The sequence below is a fragment of the Panthera tigris genome, chromosome A2 (genome assembly GCF_018350195.1).
Source record: "Panthera tigris isolate Pti1 chromosome A2, P.tigris_Pti1_mat1.1, whole genome shotgun sequence".
Lineage (NCBI taxonomy): Eukaryota > Metazoa > Chordata > Mammalia > Carnivora > Felidae > Panthera > Panthera tigris.
This window is the reverse complement of record NC_056661.1, coordinates 147,463,762-147,478,462: the sequence shown is the minus strand read 5'-3', so window position 1 is coordinate 147,478,462 and position 14,701 is coordinate 147,463,762. Positions and strand designations below refer to the sequence as shown.

Genomic DNA, 14,701 nt, shown 5'->3' with positions numbered 1-14,701 from the left:
GTTAGGAATCTAGGAATGGCTTCATTTGCCGGGTGCATCTCCGTAATTAAACTGTGAGTTCCTTTAGGAGAGACATTGTATCTTTTAACGCACCTACCTAAGTTTCTAGAATATTTTCAAAGTACGCTTTGTTAGATAAACGAACTTCCTTGAAAGTTGTCAGGCTAGAAGCCTTTCGGGCAGTCAAGACCACATCTCCCAGAATGCCATGCTCCCCTTGCGCCCCAGGTCTGAGGCGGGAACGTCCCAGCGACCATCGCGCCTGATGGAGACTACAATTCCCAGTGCCACCCAGAGGCTCCGGAAACCTTGTCAAACAGAACCTGTTGCCATAGCATCCGGGTCTGGACCAACCAATCAAGGCGCCCCTACCGAGTAGAGGCGGGCCATTCGTATCTCCGACCAACCAGAGGCCTTTTTGTTGTGGAGCGTGACCGGAGGAGGCGGGAGTTCGGGACCGGCGCCTTCTCCTTGCTCCTCGGGGTCGTGGCCTTGCTCCCGCCGTGCAAGGGAAGAGTCCGGGCGTGTCCACGCGCGTGTGTGCGCGTGGGGCCTGAAGTGCTCGTGCGTCCAGCTAGGTCTCTGTGGGGGCAGAAGCAGGAGCCATGGGCGGGACCTCCAGCACCCGCCGGGTCACCTTCGAGGCGGACGAGAATGAGAACATCACCGTGGTGAAGGGCATCCGGGTGAGTGACAGTGGGCGGGCAGAGGGCCAGCAGCTGGATTCGGACCCCAAACCTCCGATCTTCCCGGGACTCGCTCTGCCTGGTTTCCCCCGTCCCGGCCCCCAGTGTTGTCCGGCCCGAAGCCGAGTTCTCTGCAAAGAAGCTTGAAGTTTCAAGACTTGGGACATTCATTCAGAGATATTTCCTGGTTGTGTGCTAAGTGCTGAGCACTGTGCTGGAGGGGGTTGCGGGGGTCGGGGGGAATGCCACGCTGAATTAAACCGGCCAGGGGCTCACAGGCTAGATTTGACTCTTGCTCACGAGTAGTGGGACTTTATTTGAAACCCCTGTCTTCCATTCTGTGAAATGGGGCTTGTCTTACACCCCCTGGGTTCAGGACCCCAGCTCTCGTTTTGCACTGCCCCCGTAACCTTTCTCAAGCTGAATTGGCTTTGAGGAGACCTTTACCTGCTCTCGGTCGTTTGGTGCCCTCCCTGTGATACCACCCGTTGCCGCACGCTCGCACACCCCATAGACTTCTGACCTGCCTGGGGTGACTTCTCCCTTCTTCGCTTTCACTTGGTACCTCCTCTTTCCCTCTGTGGCCAGCCGCCTAAGTTTTGGGCTAGACCCAGTTGCTTCAGCACAAGTGTCTGCCAGCCTGACAGGGCCTGAGACAGGTTTGCAATTTTTCAGACCGCTGGGAGTCATACAATCAGTTCTCAACCAGACGTCGCAGAGGAATTTTTAATGTTCCCGCACGTGCTTGACACATAAACTGACAGCTTGAGTTTTCTCTAGGGTGTCAGCACACCAGCACTAACTTCATTAACACACTCGCTGCTGCACCTGAATTTGGAGCCTCTTTTTTTTTTTTTTTTTTTTTTGAAAGTATGCCTGAACCTAGTAAATAAAGCGATTTCACTTCTGAACGTTTTATAATATCTTTTATTTTTCTTCCTCTGTAATTACACCGCCAGCACAAGTAAATGAAATGTATCAATTATTTTTAGCATGTTATCAGGAAATAAAATTTCTTAAATATTTACAATGTTTACAAACTTTTTACTGCGAGACTGTTACCTTGAGAAGAATTTATTAAAGTTTTCTTTATAGAAACTCAGACTGTTGAACTCAGTTTTTGGTCTGTGACCACCATTTCTTTATATTAATTAATGATAGTGCCACATTTTGTAATAGAATGTCTGAGGCTGCCTTGCATTGTTGTGGTTTAGTTGGTACTCTTTGGAGTAAAATAAAAACTACTATAAACTCTGAGTTTTATGCAGAGATTTGTTTAATCTTGCTTGAGGCTTTGATTGTTCCATACCCAGAGAGTGAAAAAGAAGAGTAAGAGGAAACAAAATAAATTTTGGGTGAGAAAACATTGGCCAGAAGAATGTGTAAATCATTATTCTCATGCTCTGGTACAGACACAGTGATGAGAGCAAACTAAATTAAAAGAAAATTTGGCCACAGCACAGAGGTTAATATCAAATATTAGGTAAGGTTAAATAGGGTAAGTATATGATAGGGGTATATAATAGACTAAAATGGAGAGATTGTTTAAAAAACTTTTTCTAAACTTTTTACATAAAAGAAGCTGTGTCTTTTGGCTGCTCAGCTTGACAGCTGTATTCTATTTTTTTTTTTTTTCCTTTCTCACAGAGCGCACTTTATTTATAATAATCCAAGCACACACCATGCTCCTTTTGACCTCTACGCTTTACTTTTCTTCAGGATCTACCCTCCACCTGGAATGCCCTTGCAGTGTTCTCCCAGTTGCTTCAAATCCTTCTTTTTCAAGGACAGTTTGCATCATTCCGAGCTTTGGTTTTCTCATCTGCAAAATGATGGGGCTTGAATACATCTCTAAGATCTCTGAGCTTTTCAAGTTCTGAAATTCTGTGAGTCTAGTGGCACTATAAATTTCTTGTAGCCATAGTCAACCCATCGCATTTTCCTCTAAAAATGGCACGCTCTTGAATTGTTGAGTATTCGGGGGTCATTCTGAGTTCTTTGAGGTCACGGTCAAAAGAGCATCAGTCAGAGTTAAACAGACCTCGGTTTTAAGTCTCAGACTAGGCATTTATTAGTCTGTGGCTTTGGACAAGTCACTTTTTTATATTTGGTAAGAAGTTGAGGTAAGGTATTTAAAATATGGGGCACATTGTAGATTTTCTAAAAGCAGCCATTTTTGTAAGGTTCCATCACATCTAATATTTGAAGATTCTTTGGAGGTGCTGTGTAGTATAGTGGAGAGAGCACTTGCTTTGGAACCAGGCAGACCTGGGTTTAGTCCTAGCTCTGTGTCTCACTAGGCTCTGTGGCCCTGGACAAGTCACTTTTGACTGTGTTTCCTTGTTTAGTATGTCTGCATACTGTAGCCTGCTTGAAATACTTATGTATCAAGCTCTACTGGTGAGAAAGTTGACAATGTATATAGGCATTTGGTATTTTGACAGTGTTTACTATTTATATGAGTAATAGCTATTATTAGAGCTGTTCAAGGGAATGGATATATAAAGTTATATTGAACTTAAAAATTAGAGCATGTTGTGTTCTCACGACATACCTAAAGATGTGGACGGGGAGATAGGAGTCCTGAGTTCTGCAGCTGATCGTCTGTGTGATTTTTTTCTTTAGGCATTTTGTATATTTTTTCAGCTGATTTCTGTATTTTTCTTAGCTCGAAAGAGTCATCTTGTTTCCCTATGAGGCACCGGGAAGGATAAGCAACAATCTCAGTATCGTAAGTGAGTTACTGGTTTTAGCTCAGTTGATTAAAACATGGTGCCGATGAGGTCCATGCTTCAATGTTGAACTGCAGATAGGTAGTTCAACTTGGCTGAAGAAAACGTTCCAAATTTGCCCAATGTCTAATATTTGTGTCCTCACTCGTAAGAAATGAGAGCATAGGAGCGATTCATGGACTCAGTCACTGCTGGAAAACCAATTCTGCATTCCACTGATAAGGATAGTAATTTCATCTTCATTTATCTTAATATAGGAAGTGTTGCACTTAGCAGACAATATCAGGCTTTCAGTAACTAGGCTGTGTTTATTGATAATGTTTGTCTAGATTTTTCTTGCTGAGGTCCTCAATGGCTAGCAATTAAAGGACCTACTTACAATTTTAAGTTTAAAGTTTATTCTCACCTACGACATGTTATTTTCATGGTATTTATAGGGTCTTATTTATTTCCTTTATCCTTAGCAATTGATAGCTTTCCCCCCACTTGCATAAAATCACCCATAATCTTACACCTTATTTCATCTTCTAATCTGAAACAACTCATGGTTGGATGAAAGGCCACCTTCTTTCCTTGCCTTCCTCTCCAAGTCTAAAATAATTTCTAGGGATAGAAAGACCAAGCATTTTCATTACTCATATTACATGTGCTTAATATGATTTTTCTGAGCACCTGCTGTGCCTGCTCGGAAGGCATGCTTACCACTCAGTCTTCCACTGGTTTATCTGAAACATCAAAGCTTTGGGTGAACTCTTCCAGAGCAAATGTCAACTTCAATGAGTATCATTTTCAAAGTAATATTTATCGTGCTTTCCAGGCATAAATGAGTCTCTGCAACGGGCCTTGAAGTTGCAAGCTGAAATTCATGGGAGCCATACATGTGGTAGTGTGGATCCTCACATGGAACACAGCTAATGCTTTGGGGAAGTATTGGCAGTTGGGAGCCTCTAACTGAAAAGATTATTTAACGTGAGATGTTGTTGAGGATTCCGGAGAGTGTATATTAGCAGAGGCAACAAGTCCAGTCAGTCATGGGGAGTGCGGAGGGATGTTGTCTAGGTAGTTCAGCTAACTGGTGGATGATTGGTACCTTTGCAGTTTAGCATCTGTGACTCTCTTGGGCAGAGTACCCTGTTAAACTTTCTAGGACTTTTCTTCTTAAAGCTTTCTAAGATTTTATGCAGGTAGTAGAAGTTCATTTCCACTAATGACAAATGCAAAGAAATGTTTGTGGCAAATTACAAACATAAGCTAAAAATTACTGTATTTATCTGTGTGTCTCTCCCTCCCTTGCCATGCCCTTAAGTGTTTAGGAGTAACAGCTTCTAAATAATGATGGCAGTTTTTGGAGCCTGTGTCTTAAAATGGTAATTTAACAAAAAGCAAACCAGTACTCTCACGGAAAATGACCTACGTGGAAGGAAGACCGAGCGAGAAAAATGGGTCTGACTCCTTTAATCTTTTGGATAAGATGCATCTGGAAGAGATGAGAAAAACTGTTATGGAGGTGAGGGTGTGATTTATTTGTCTCATGTGGTTGCAAACTTTACCTCTTGGAGAAGGGTAACTTAGGAGCTCCCCTCATTTTACTCTGTTCCTTGGAAGTGGAAATACTTTGTCCATCTCACGCAGCCTCCTGTTTCTGAAAATACCGGATTCTAGATTGGTGAGTGGTGTATTTGTGCTCATTTTATTTTATTATTATTACTTTTTAATGTTTATTTATTTTTGAGAGAGAGAGAGAGAGAGGCAGAGAGAGAGAGAGAGAGAGGCAGAGCGTGAGCAGGGGAGGGGCAGAGAGAGAGGGAGACATAGAATCTGAAGCAGGCTCCAGGCTCCAAGCTGTCAGCACAGAGCCCGATGCGGGGCTCGAACTCAGGAACCGTGAGATCATGAACCGAACTGAAGTCGGACGCTTAGCTGTCTGAGCCACCGAGGAGCCCCTATCTGTGCTCATTTTAGATAAGACCAGTCAAGGTGGGTGGGGAGATTTGAGTTCCACAGCGAACCCTGTAGGATATGATACACCTCTTTTCCTCCTCTCTGGAGCACATGTTGGTGTGGTGAGTGGTTCAGAGCTTCGGAAGCCCCATTTACATAAATTTGTCTTTAGCATCAGTAGAGAATAGGGCAGATAATCAAAGTCAGTGGATGGAATTCTGCGATGTTGGCAGGCCCTTCTCTAAGTCATCTGTCATGTTAGAACAGTGGTTCTTTTAGTTCACAGATTATTGTAAATCTGTGAGCTATAGATTCTGCCTAGAACTCTGCAACAAGCAGAGAGTTGCGTACAGCTGAGGAATTAATCCATGGGCCCCTGAGTCCAGGGACCTCCGGGCATGATTCCAGTGTGTGTGTGTGTGTGTGTGAGAGAGAGAGAGAGAGAGAGAGAGAGAGAGTTTGCCATTGTTTGCTGCAAATACTTTTTGTAGATTGCACATGATATTTGCCTTGCTGGGGAGTAAGTACAGAGAGGTCTAGAAAGCAGGTATAGTAGCTATAGGTCTTTAAATAGGACAGAAGCTTTTCTAAAAGAAGTACCCTGTTTAAGGGAAGATGTTTCCTGAAGTAGCTGCTTCTCTTACAGAGGGCTGCTTATCCAGCTCTTGCAGAAGCTTATGTTCTACCTCTGATCCCTTTTGGGTCTGTTCACATCACAAAGAAGAGTTGTTCTAAAGCTACAGATTGCGGGTGTAACCCTGACATGTCAACTGCTTCACGAGTACCCCCGGTTCCCAGAGGAGATGAGGGGAGGGTGCAGGTATGAACCCATTTCTGCACCTGGAAGGTCAGCTCAGCTGGTGTTCACTGGAAATACAGAGGATAACACAGCATGGCAATTGCCTTGTATCAGCGTAGCTGAGAACGGCCTGGGGTAGGGTGAATCATGCTTGGAGTACGCAGAGTTGCAACCATAGGCTGCCGTGGATGTGCCTTTGGAAGGGCCTAAGAATCCACTGACAAAGATTTTAAGAACAAAACAGGGAGGTTGATGCTCAACACAACTTTACGATGTGTTTATCAACTCAAAAGATGAATTGTGCTGCTTTGGACATGACATGCTTATACACTTACTGAAATACAATCAAAGACCACATTGGGGAATGTTTGGAATTGATGTAAGAATTTGACATTAAGTAGCAAGTTTTGAGGCATCAGATAAGCCACAAAAATAAATAAAAAGACTTAGTGATCAGGCTGAAAGAGACAGTACACTTTACCCAAAGAGTATGCATGGATAGGGACAAATGAGAACTTTATGTAATCGTTTTAGGACTTAGGCAGCTGCCACCGGCAATAGCTGTAGCCCTGGTCTTCGTGCACCGGGTAGCCGAGGAGCTCAGCCCAAGCTCTGATGAGCTGGTGGAAGAACATGATGACAGGATCAGTCCAAGTCCCCATGGCTGGAGCCGTATTGCTGGTAAAGTTTTACCAAGTATGTGTGTAGGTAATCCTCCCTAAAACCCTGGGCGTAGGCCTTCTTCAGTTTCAGATGAGGAAAATGAGGCCCCTGGAGAGGACTTCCTTAGGATTGTATAGCCAGGAGGTGGCCAGTGCTTTTTCCTCTATTTGGGTCAGCCTTTAGTTTTACTCTAAAGGGATAATACTTTTGAAGCTGCTTTAGTCAGTGGAAGAACTTTCTGTCGTATTCATTTTGAAAGTAGCAATAGGTAATGGTAATGTATGAATTTGGATGAGAAATGGATGAAGTGGTATTTAGAAGAAAGGGTAGCCTGTGCCCAATACAGGTGCAGGTTTATAGCTAACACTTGGTTTTTAGCAAACACATTCACTTTCTGATTGTGTAGGATATATATTTAGTGTAGTTGTAGTTCTTTGACTGGCCTGAGCAATAGAAATATAAATTAACATATAAAATTACGTGTGTATATAATTTATCTCAAAATAACCTTAGGTGATTGGCTTTAAACACAAATTATGTTAAATATGTAACATACCATATATGATGTATAATAGTGTATGATATGTGATATATATGTAATATATTATGGCATACTAATTTAAATAGTCTATAAATATACATAATGTGTAGTATATTACATTATATATTGAATGAGCTTTATATACATTATGTATCAGTTAAAATAGTTTTAAGATTCTAAAACTTAGGCTCATTTTACCTCCTTAAGAGGAAGTGAATTTATTTTGTCACATAGGATCGTAGGGGTGTATTGTTTAACAGAGAAAGCACTGGCCTAGAGATTGGGGGGTTACCGCTTATCCTGATGCTACCAGAAACTGGATGTTACTCAGGATTATAGTCAGTCAGTCTTAAAGGGTTTTTTCCTAAGATGTATCTCAGCTTTGCAGATGAGTTTCAACAGCAGTGTCAGTGGCTGTCAGTTGTTACAAAAGATGCAAGTGGCCCTGACATCTTCAAATAGAAAGTCCCTTGACATTGTCCTTTCTAACTTCGATTTCTCCTCCAAGAGCCTTGGGATTTTCCTCCAAAGATGCCAGCTTTTGAGCTGTAGTCTTTCCCTTAACTGGCTCCCCCTGCATTCCGGTTTGGGTCCTGAGATACAAGTAACTGCTCAGGTACAAACTGTTTTGTTCACTGATGTCTTCTTGCAGGGAACATTTGGTGAATGATTCCATAGTATACAGGAGCACACAGTTTTGTTGAAAGGAAAATACTTGTTTTGTCTTTGGAGATTTGTGCAAGGTATCGTGGGGCACAAATAAGGGTAGCCCTTGGGTAAGCAGAGTTGGAATGGAGTGGGAACTGATTTGGTCAGAGAAGGCTGTGGGATGTTTGAACTGAATTTTGAAAGGTGATTCCCTCCCCCAGGGCCAGGGGAGAAGGCAATAGAGCCATGTGTAAAGGCAAAGCAATGGCATCAAATAAGTAGCCAGTATGGAGGTGGGGAAACAAGGTATGAAGTATTAAGGGAAAGGGTGTGGAAATTGAGGTTGGAGAGTTAGGCCATGACCAAATGATGAGGAAGTCTTGGGTGCTGTGCAGAAGAATTTGGACTTTTCTGTCAACAGAAGGTATGAAGGAGTTGAAGCAGGGAGTTACCATAATCAGATTTGTGTTTTAGGAAGGTTATTGATGGTGCCATGAATTAGGGCAGGGGAATTGGGACGGGAGAAGGAATGTTGGAATAAGTAGATATTTAGCGGTTGAAGAATTCATGACTCAGAGGACGAGGGAGAATGAAGAGTCAGGGTAAGTCCTTTGTTCTGATTCAGAAAGTTGGATGGAGGTGGTGTCATTAATGAGATTAGGAAAGCAAGAAGATGGAGAGATTTTGGCAAATAAGAATTCAATTTAGGAGATGTTGGGTTTGAGGGGCTTGTGGTCTGTCCAAGAGGAGGTGTCCATTAGGCAGTTCAATGTATAGGTTTAGGTTTTGGGACATGAAGGATTTAGAATTCATTAATTCATCAACACAGTTATCAAGGGAGTGGATGAGATTGCCAACAAGAGCTTTGAGAGTGAGAAGTGAATAAAGGCAAGGGAGGGTATGTGGACCTCCGGCATCTAAGGGTAGGCGAGACGGGGGAAGCCTGCCAAACAGATAAGATGTGGCCAGAGCCCTAGGGCTGTCAGGATGGTGGGTGGTCAGAAAGGCCACTGGAGACATTTCCAGAAGAGGAGAGTGACCGCAGGTGTTAGAAGCTAAAGGGAAGCCGTGTAAGTTAGTTGTATAAATATAAACACAAAAGATTATTTGGTCATTGGTGACTTACAAGAGCACCACTGTACTGGGTTATAAGCTAGATGGTGGTGAGTCAAGGACGTGGAAGTTGGAAGGAGGTCTTTGCGGATAGAGGAGGGGGATCACCCAGTTACACAACTCACAAACCTGGCTGTTCTGATGACTTCTGCTTCACTTCCATGGCTAGTCAGACACCAGGTCTGGCAATAAAGCGGGGTACCTGAGTGGGACCTCGAGACTCAGACTTCCTGGGTTTGATTCTGGCTCCATTACTGATAAAATATAAAATCCAAGCAAGTTATTTAGTCTGGTTGGGCTTCACATTCTCACCTATACAGTGGAGAAGTGTCTGTCTCATATGATAGGTGAGGATTAAATGAGGAAAGTGTTTTTAGTGTAACGCCTGGCACATAATAAGCACTCAGTGAATGTTAGCTATTTTAATCCTAAATATCTTTGAATGTGTTCCTTTTGGATCGCTAATAATTTTTTTTAAACAACCTTATTGTGTATTTCACGTATTATAAAATTCACCTGTTTTCTGTATACAGCACTTTCTAGTAAATTTACCAACTTGTGCAACTATCAGCGCAAACCAGTTTTTTTTTTAATTTTTAATTTTTTAAAAATTTTATTTATTTTGAAAGAGAGAGAGGGAGAGAGAGAATCCCCAGCAGGCTCTGCAGTGCAGAGCCTGATGCGGGTCTTGATCTCCCAAACTGTGAGATCATGACCTGAGTTGGATGTTTAACCGACTGAGCCACCCAAGTGCTCCAGCATGATCCAGTTTAAAATAAATTTTTTTTAAATTTTTAAATTTTTTTTTATTTTTGAGACAGAGAGAGACAGAGCATGAGCAGGGGAGGGGCAGAGAGAGAGAGAGGGAGACACAGAATCGGAAGGAAGCAGGCTCCAGGCTCCGAGCTGTCAGCACAGAGCCCGATGCGGGGCTCAAACTCACAGACTGTGAGACCATGACTTGAGCTGAAGTCGGACGTTTAACCAACTGAGCCACCCGGTCGCCCCAGCACAGTCCAGTTTTAAAACATTTTCATCACCCCAGTAAGATCTGTCGTGTTCATTTATAGTTAATCCCCATTCCTACTCTAGCCGTAAGCATCTATTTCTCTACTTTCTATCTACGCAGAGTTGCCTTTTTCTGGGCATTTCATATAAATGAAATTATATAATATGTGGCCTTTTGTATCTGGCTTTCTTCCCTTAATTGTTGTTTTGATCTATCCATATTGTAGCATGTGGCAGAACTTCACTTCTTTTTACTGCTGAATTGAATTCCATCGTATGGATACATAATGTTTTGTTTATCCGTTTGCCTGCAGACGGACATTTGCGTGGTTCCGCTCTTGCTATATTATGACTGATGCTGCTGTGAACATCCCTGCACAAATCTTTGTGTGGACATATGCTTAATAGCTTCTTAATTGGTCCTTTAGCTTCCTTCAGGGGACTTCCTGCTTCTGTTCTTGTCCCCCTCCAATCTGTTCTCTAGCAGTGGCTAGAGTGATCTTTCTAAAATGTAAGTCTGATCTTGTCATTACCCTGCTTAAAATCCTTTGATTGTGCCCAGTTGCCCTCAGGATCAAGTTCAAACTGTTTGACTTCATGGGTTTGCTAGGACTCTTCAGAATCCAAAATCTTATTTCCCTGTCCACCTTCTCTCACTGTGCCCTCTCCCCAGTTTTGTGCTTCAGCCATTCTTCATTCATTCACATATTGTTTCAGTCATTTCTTTAGCCATTCACTCAATTAACCAGGCTTATTGAGGCTCTGGGGATATAATAGGACATCCAAATGCTAGCTTTCATGGAACTTCCTTTCTAGTGTAAAAGGCAGGCAAACAATGCATCAGATAGTGGTAAGTGCAATAAAGAAAATAAAAAGAATGGTACAATAGTAATTCAGGGACTGATGACTCTCAGACCTTCCAGGCCTGAGTGTTCCTCAGAGCCTCTGCCTTACTGCCAACTGTCTACTTGTTATCTGCACTTAACGTCTGATGGTGGCAAGCCCTGTTTCTCATCTATACCGCCATGTGTTTTCCTCTTCTTGGAGTACTGTTATCCCCCTCTCTTCCTAACACCTGCTTATCTTTCCCAGTCCCGGCCCCATGCCCAAAGCCTGGCTAGATGTCCTGTCCATTATGCCTTCTGTATACTTCCATTCTAGGCCAGCTGACATAGGCAATGCTCTTCCTGTTATATTTAAATGCCTGATGATTGTTTCCTCTAACCCACTTTATGCAACTTGATGACTATTGAATACCCCAAGTCTAGCCTGGTTCCTGGCACGGGATAGCTGCATAATAGAATCTGTTGAAAGAGCAGTTGTTTGTGATTAGCCTGAACAGGAGGGATGAAGGGACACCATTTCCTTTGAGACTGGAAGGAAGGAAGGAACTAAGACCTGTTGCTTGCATAAATTAATTTGTAGGATTAGGGGAGGAAAGTCAAAGGCGTTTTCTTGGCTTACGTTTTCTCAGAGATTAATTTAGTGCACTGTATAAAATGAGGACAGGAGGTATTTATAATGCGCAATTAGCAGTGCATTAGGAGAAATAAAGCAGTGCTGTAGGGTGCATCTTGATGTCTTAAAACTTTTCTTCCTTGCTTTTAGTTTTATAGCTATTAGCTTTCTTTAGGCCATTCGTTATACATATTGATATGGATGACTAAATTACTCGGGTGCTATTGTACTGTTTTCTTTCTTTCCTTTTTTTTTTTATAATTGATTTTATTTTGATGTTGCCTTTTCAGCTTTCAGAAAATGTGATTGATCGTATGAAGGAAACCTCCCCATCTGGTTCGAAGTCTCAGCGGTATTCTGGCGCTTATGGTGCCTCAGGTATTTCAGAATTTTAATTTTAGAATTTTTAGTAGAAAAATTATAAGCGATAAGAGTTTACTTGGTAGTCAACTTCTTCTACACTCCTCTGTGTCTATTGTTATTTGGGTGTTCGGCTTTTTATTTATTTATTTATTTATTTATTTTTTTAAAATGTTTTATTTATTTTTGACAGAGAGTGAGAGACAGAGCATGAGCGGGGAGGGGCAGAGAGAGAGGGAGACACAGAATCGGAAGCAGGCTCCAGGAAGCAGGCTCCAGGCTCCGAGCTGTCAGCATAGAGCCCAACGCGGGGCTTGAACTCACGGAGTGTGAGATCATGACCTGAGCCGAAGTCGGATGCTCAACCAACTAAGCCACCCAGGCGCCCCTAGTGTTCGGCTTTTTATATGCAATGTTAGAAATCAGTACCAGGGTTTCTTTTAAAACATTTTGCACTAAAAGGAGAATGAATCTACTTGCAAACCAGTCTTGGGAACAATTTTTTTTTTTCTCAACCAGCTTCTGAACCCTTTATTAAGTTTTGGCAGGTTACTTCATAATATCTGTATAAAATGGATTACTTGTAGGAATATTAGAGAGTTAGGAATAAACATTTATAATAAAATATTGAACTTAGAACATATCGACTTACTGTTGCCAAATTGTGAATATCCCTAATGCTTTCATTTTCCAGTAGACTTCTTCTAAGTTTATAAACAGTTTATTTCTTCTCAGTCTTAATTATTGATGAAAACAAGATGTTAAATGAAATCTACAGATGATTATTAAGCCTCATTTTATTTGTGGATCCTGTGGAATAAGAGACTCTTTCTCTTTTCTTTGTTCTCCCCTATCCCATCCATTTCTTCATCCAACAGATAGTTTATTGAGCACCTTCTTTGTGTGTGGTACTGTTCTTGTGCTACTCAGTGTGATGGATGGACCCTCTGTTTATTCGGAAAATGGCAATGGGAAAATAATCGAGATGGTTAATCTTGGACTAGGTAGTTTCTGTACTTATTAGAAAGGGTATTGTGTGGCAAATCTGCCTCCAGACTGAGATACACTGAGAAGGATGAAATGCTGCCCAGATGCCATTCACTTGGGCATAGTCTTGACCTTCTTACCAATCATTAGTTATACCATGAATTGAGCTTCTGATATGTTTTTTAAAGCAGAGGGTAAGAGATGAGTAAGAAATAGTTGAGTAAGAAATAATGAATAAGTAATAGTTCTTGCTGTTAATGAATCTTCTTGTTTAGTGGGAGCATTAAGAGGGGTTCACAGTTCATTAACATTAGGAAGTGACCACTCCCTCCTTGCCAGAAACCCTTTCTTTGGCTTCTGGACCACACACTCTCCTGGTTTTCTTCCCACCTCTTCAGCCTAGTTGTCTTTGCTGATTTCCACTAAGTAATTTCCCCCAATTCAGTGGCTTTTGAATCATAATACAGATGCCCGTGACTCCCATAATTGTATCACTAGCTCTGACTTCTCTCCTTGAAACAAAACTTAGGCAATGCCTACTTGAAGTCTCTGCTTACAGATCTTCAACGTAACATATCCAAAGTAAGCCTCTTTGATCTTCCCCAGACTTGCTTTTCTCCATCTTTCCCAGTAAATGGCACAGGTGGTCAAGCCCTAAACCTGGGCCCCATGCTATCCTTACTCCTTACTTTGGGCCATTAGCCAGGCTCGTCCCATCCATCTCTACAACACACGGGAATGTGACCCTTTCACATCTGTCTCTTCTGCTGTAGCACCGACCTAGACAACTAGTGCCTCTCACCTTGCCGTCTGAGAGCCTCTTAACTGGTTCCCTATTTCCTCTCTTGTCCCTTTACACTTTGCCATGCACACAGAAGCCTTAGCAATCTCAAAAAAAATTGATCAGTCCAGGTCACATCCCAGTGGTGGCTCTCCATGGTACACGGAATATAAATTGAACTGCTTTCCTTGGCCTCTGAGGCACACCATGACTGGACCCTTTCTGTTTTTCATCTCATCATTTATCATTTCCTACCATCCTTCTTTTACTTATGTCCGGTGACTGCCATCTCCTCCAGAAGGTAAGCTCCAGGGACATGGTCCCTTGTCTTTTCACAACTGAATTCCCAGCTTCTAGGATAGTTCCTAGTGCTTAAGTGTTGAATTAATTTAGGGTGATCCCATTATCCATTTTGAAGGTAGCTACTCGTGATCGTTTTGGAATATAATTGTATAAATTTAATTCAGGTGGCATTTACTTTATTGACTGTCCACTATTGTGCAAATAATTAAACTAGTTGTTTTGAGAGGACACATACACACAAAACTCCTCTCCTTTCAAAAAGTTTTGGGTTTTTGGGCAGAAACAACTAAGTATATAAGAAGATGATAAGAAAGATAGAAGCATAGTATAAGAGAAACCTAGAAAGATACTAAAATTAAGTATATCAAGTATTTTGGCTTAAGAATAACTTTTGATATGTGGATTTTTTTTTTTTAAAGTTTATTTATTTTGAGAGAGCGAGAGAATCAGCAGGGGAAGGGCAGAGATGGATGGGGACAGAGGATCCGAAGTGGGCTCCAAGCTGACAGCAGAGAGTCCTATGTGGGACTCACAAACCACGAGATCATGACCTGAGCTATGAGCCACCCAGGTGCCCCGATGTGTGGATATTTTTTAAATTGGAATTCGTTCTACAACATGATTTTTTTCTGGGTAGATTTCTTTCCTTCCTACAGTGTTAGGGGGAGAGGATGATAATGG

At 42.1% G+C, this 14,701-nt stretch overlaps 1 protein-coding gene and 1 long non-coding RNA gene across 4 annotated transcripts in view; one reads left to right on the top strand and one right to left on the bottom strand.

Moving 5' to 3' along the window:
• The first annotated feature begins 440 nt into the window (after window positions 1–440).
• Window positions 441–14,701, top strand: part of CHCHD3 (coiled-coil-helix-coiled-coil-helix domain containing 3) — a 279,622-nt gene continuing 265,361 nt past the window's right edge. Inside the window, exons 1-2 of one of the 3 annotated variants that reach the window (XM_042972717.1) lie at window positions 441–686; window positions 11,880–11,967. In XM_042972717.1, coding sequence (XP_042828651.1) covers window positions 606–686; window positions 11,880–11,967 — 169 coding nt within the window. In that variant the 5' untranslated portion in view covers window positions 441–605. Of the gene's footprint in view, window positions 687–4,737; window positions 4,926–11,879; window positions 11,968–14,701 lie in introns of those variants that run through there. The other 2 variants (XM_042972721.1, XM_042972708.1) reach the window with 2 other exon arrangements.
• On the bottom strand, window positions 2,331–4,624 carry LOC122234865. Its single transcript, XR_006212809.1, has 3 exons — window positions 4,121–4,624; window positions 3,241–3,377; window positions 2,331–2,508 (listed from the first exon to the last, which is right to left on the bottom strand). It is a non-coding gene; the product is annotated as an uncharacterized LOC122234865 (long non-coding RNA).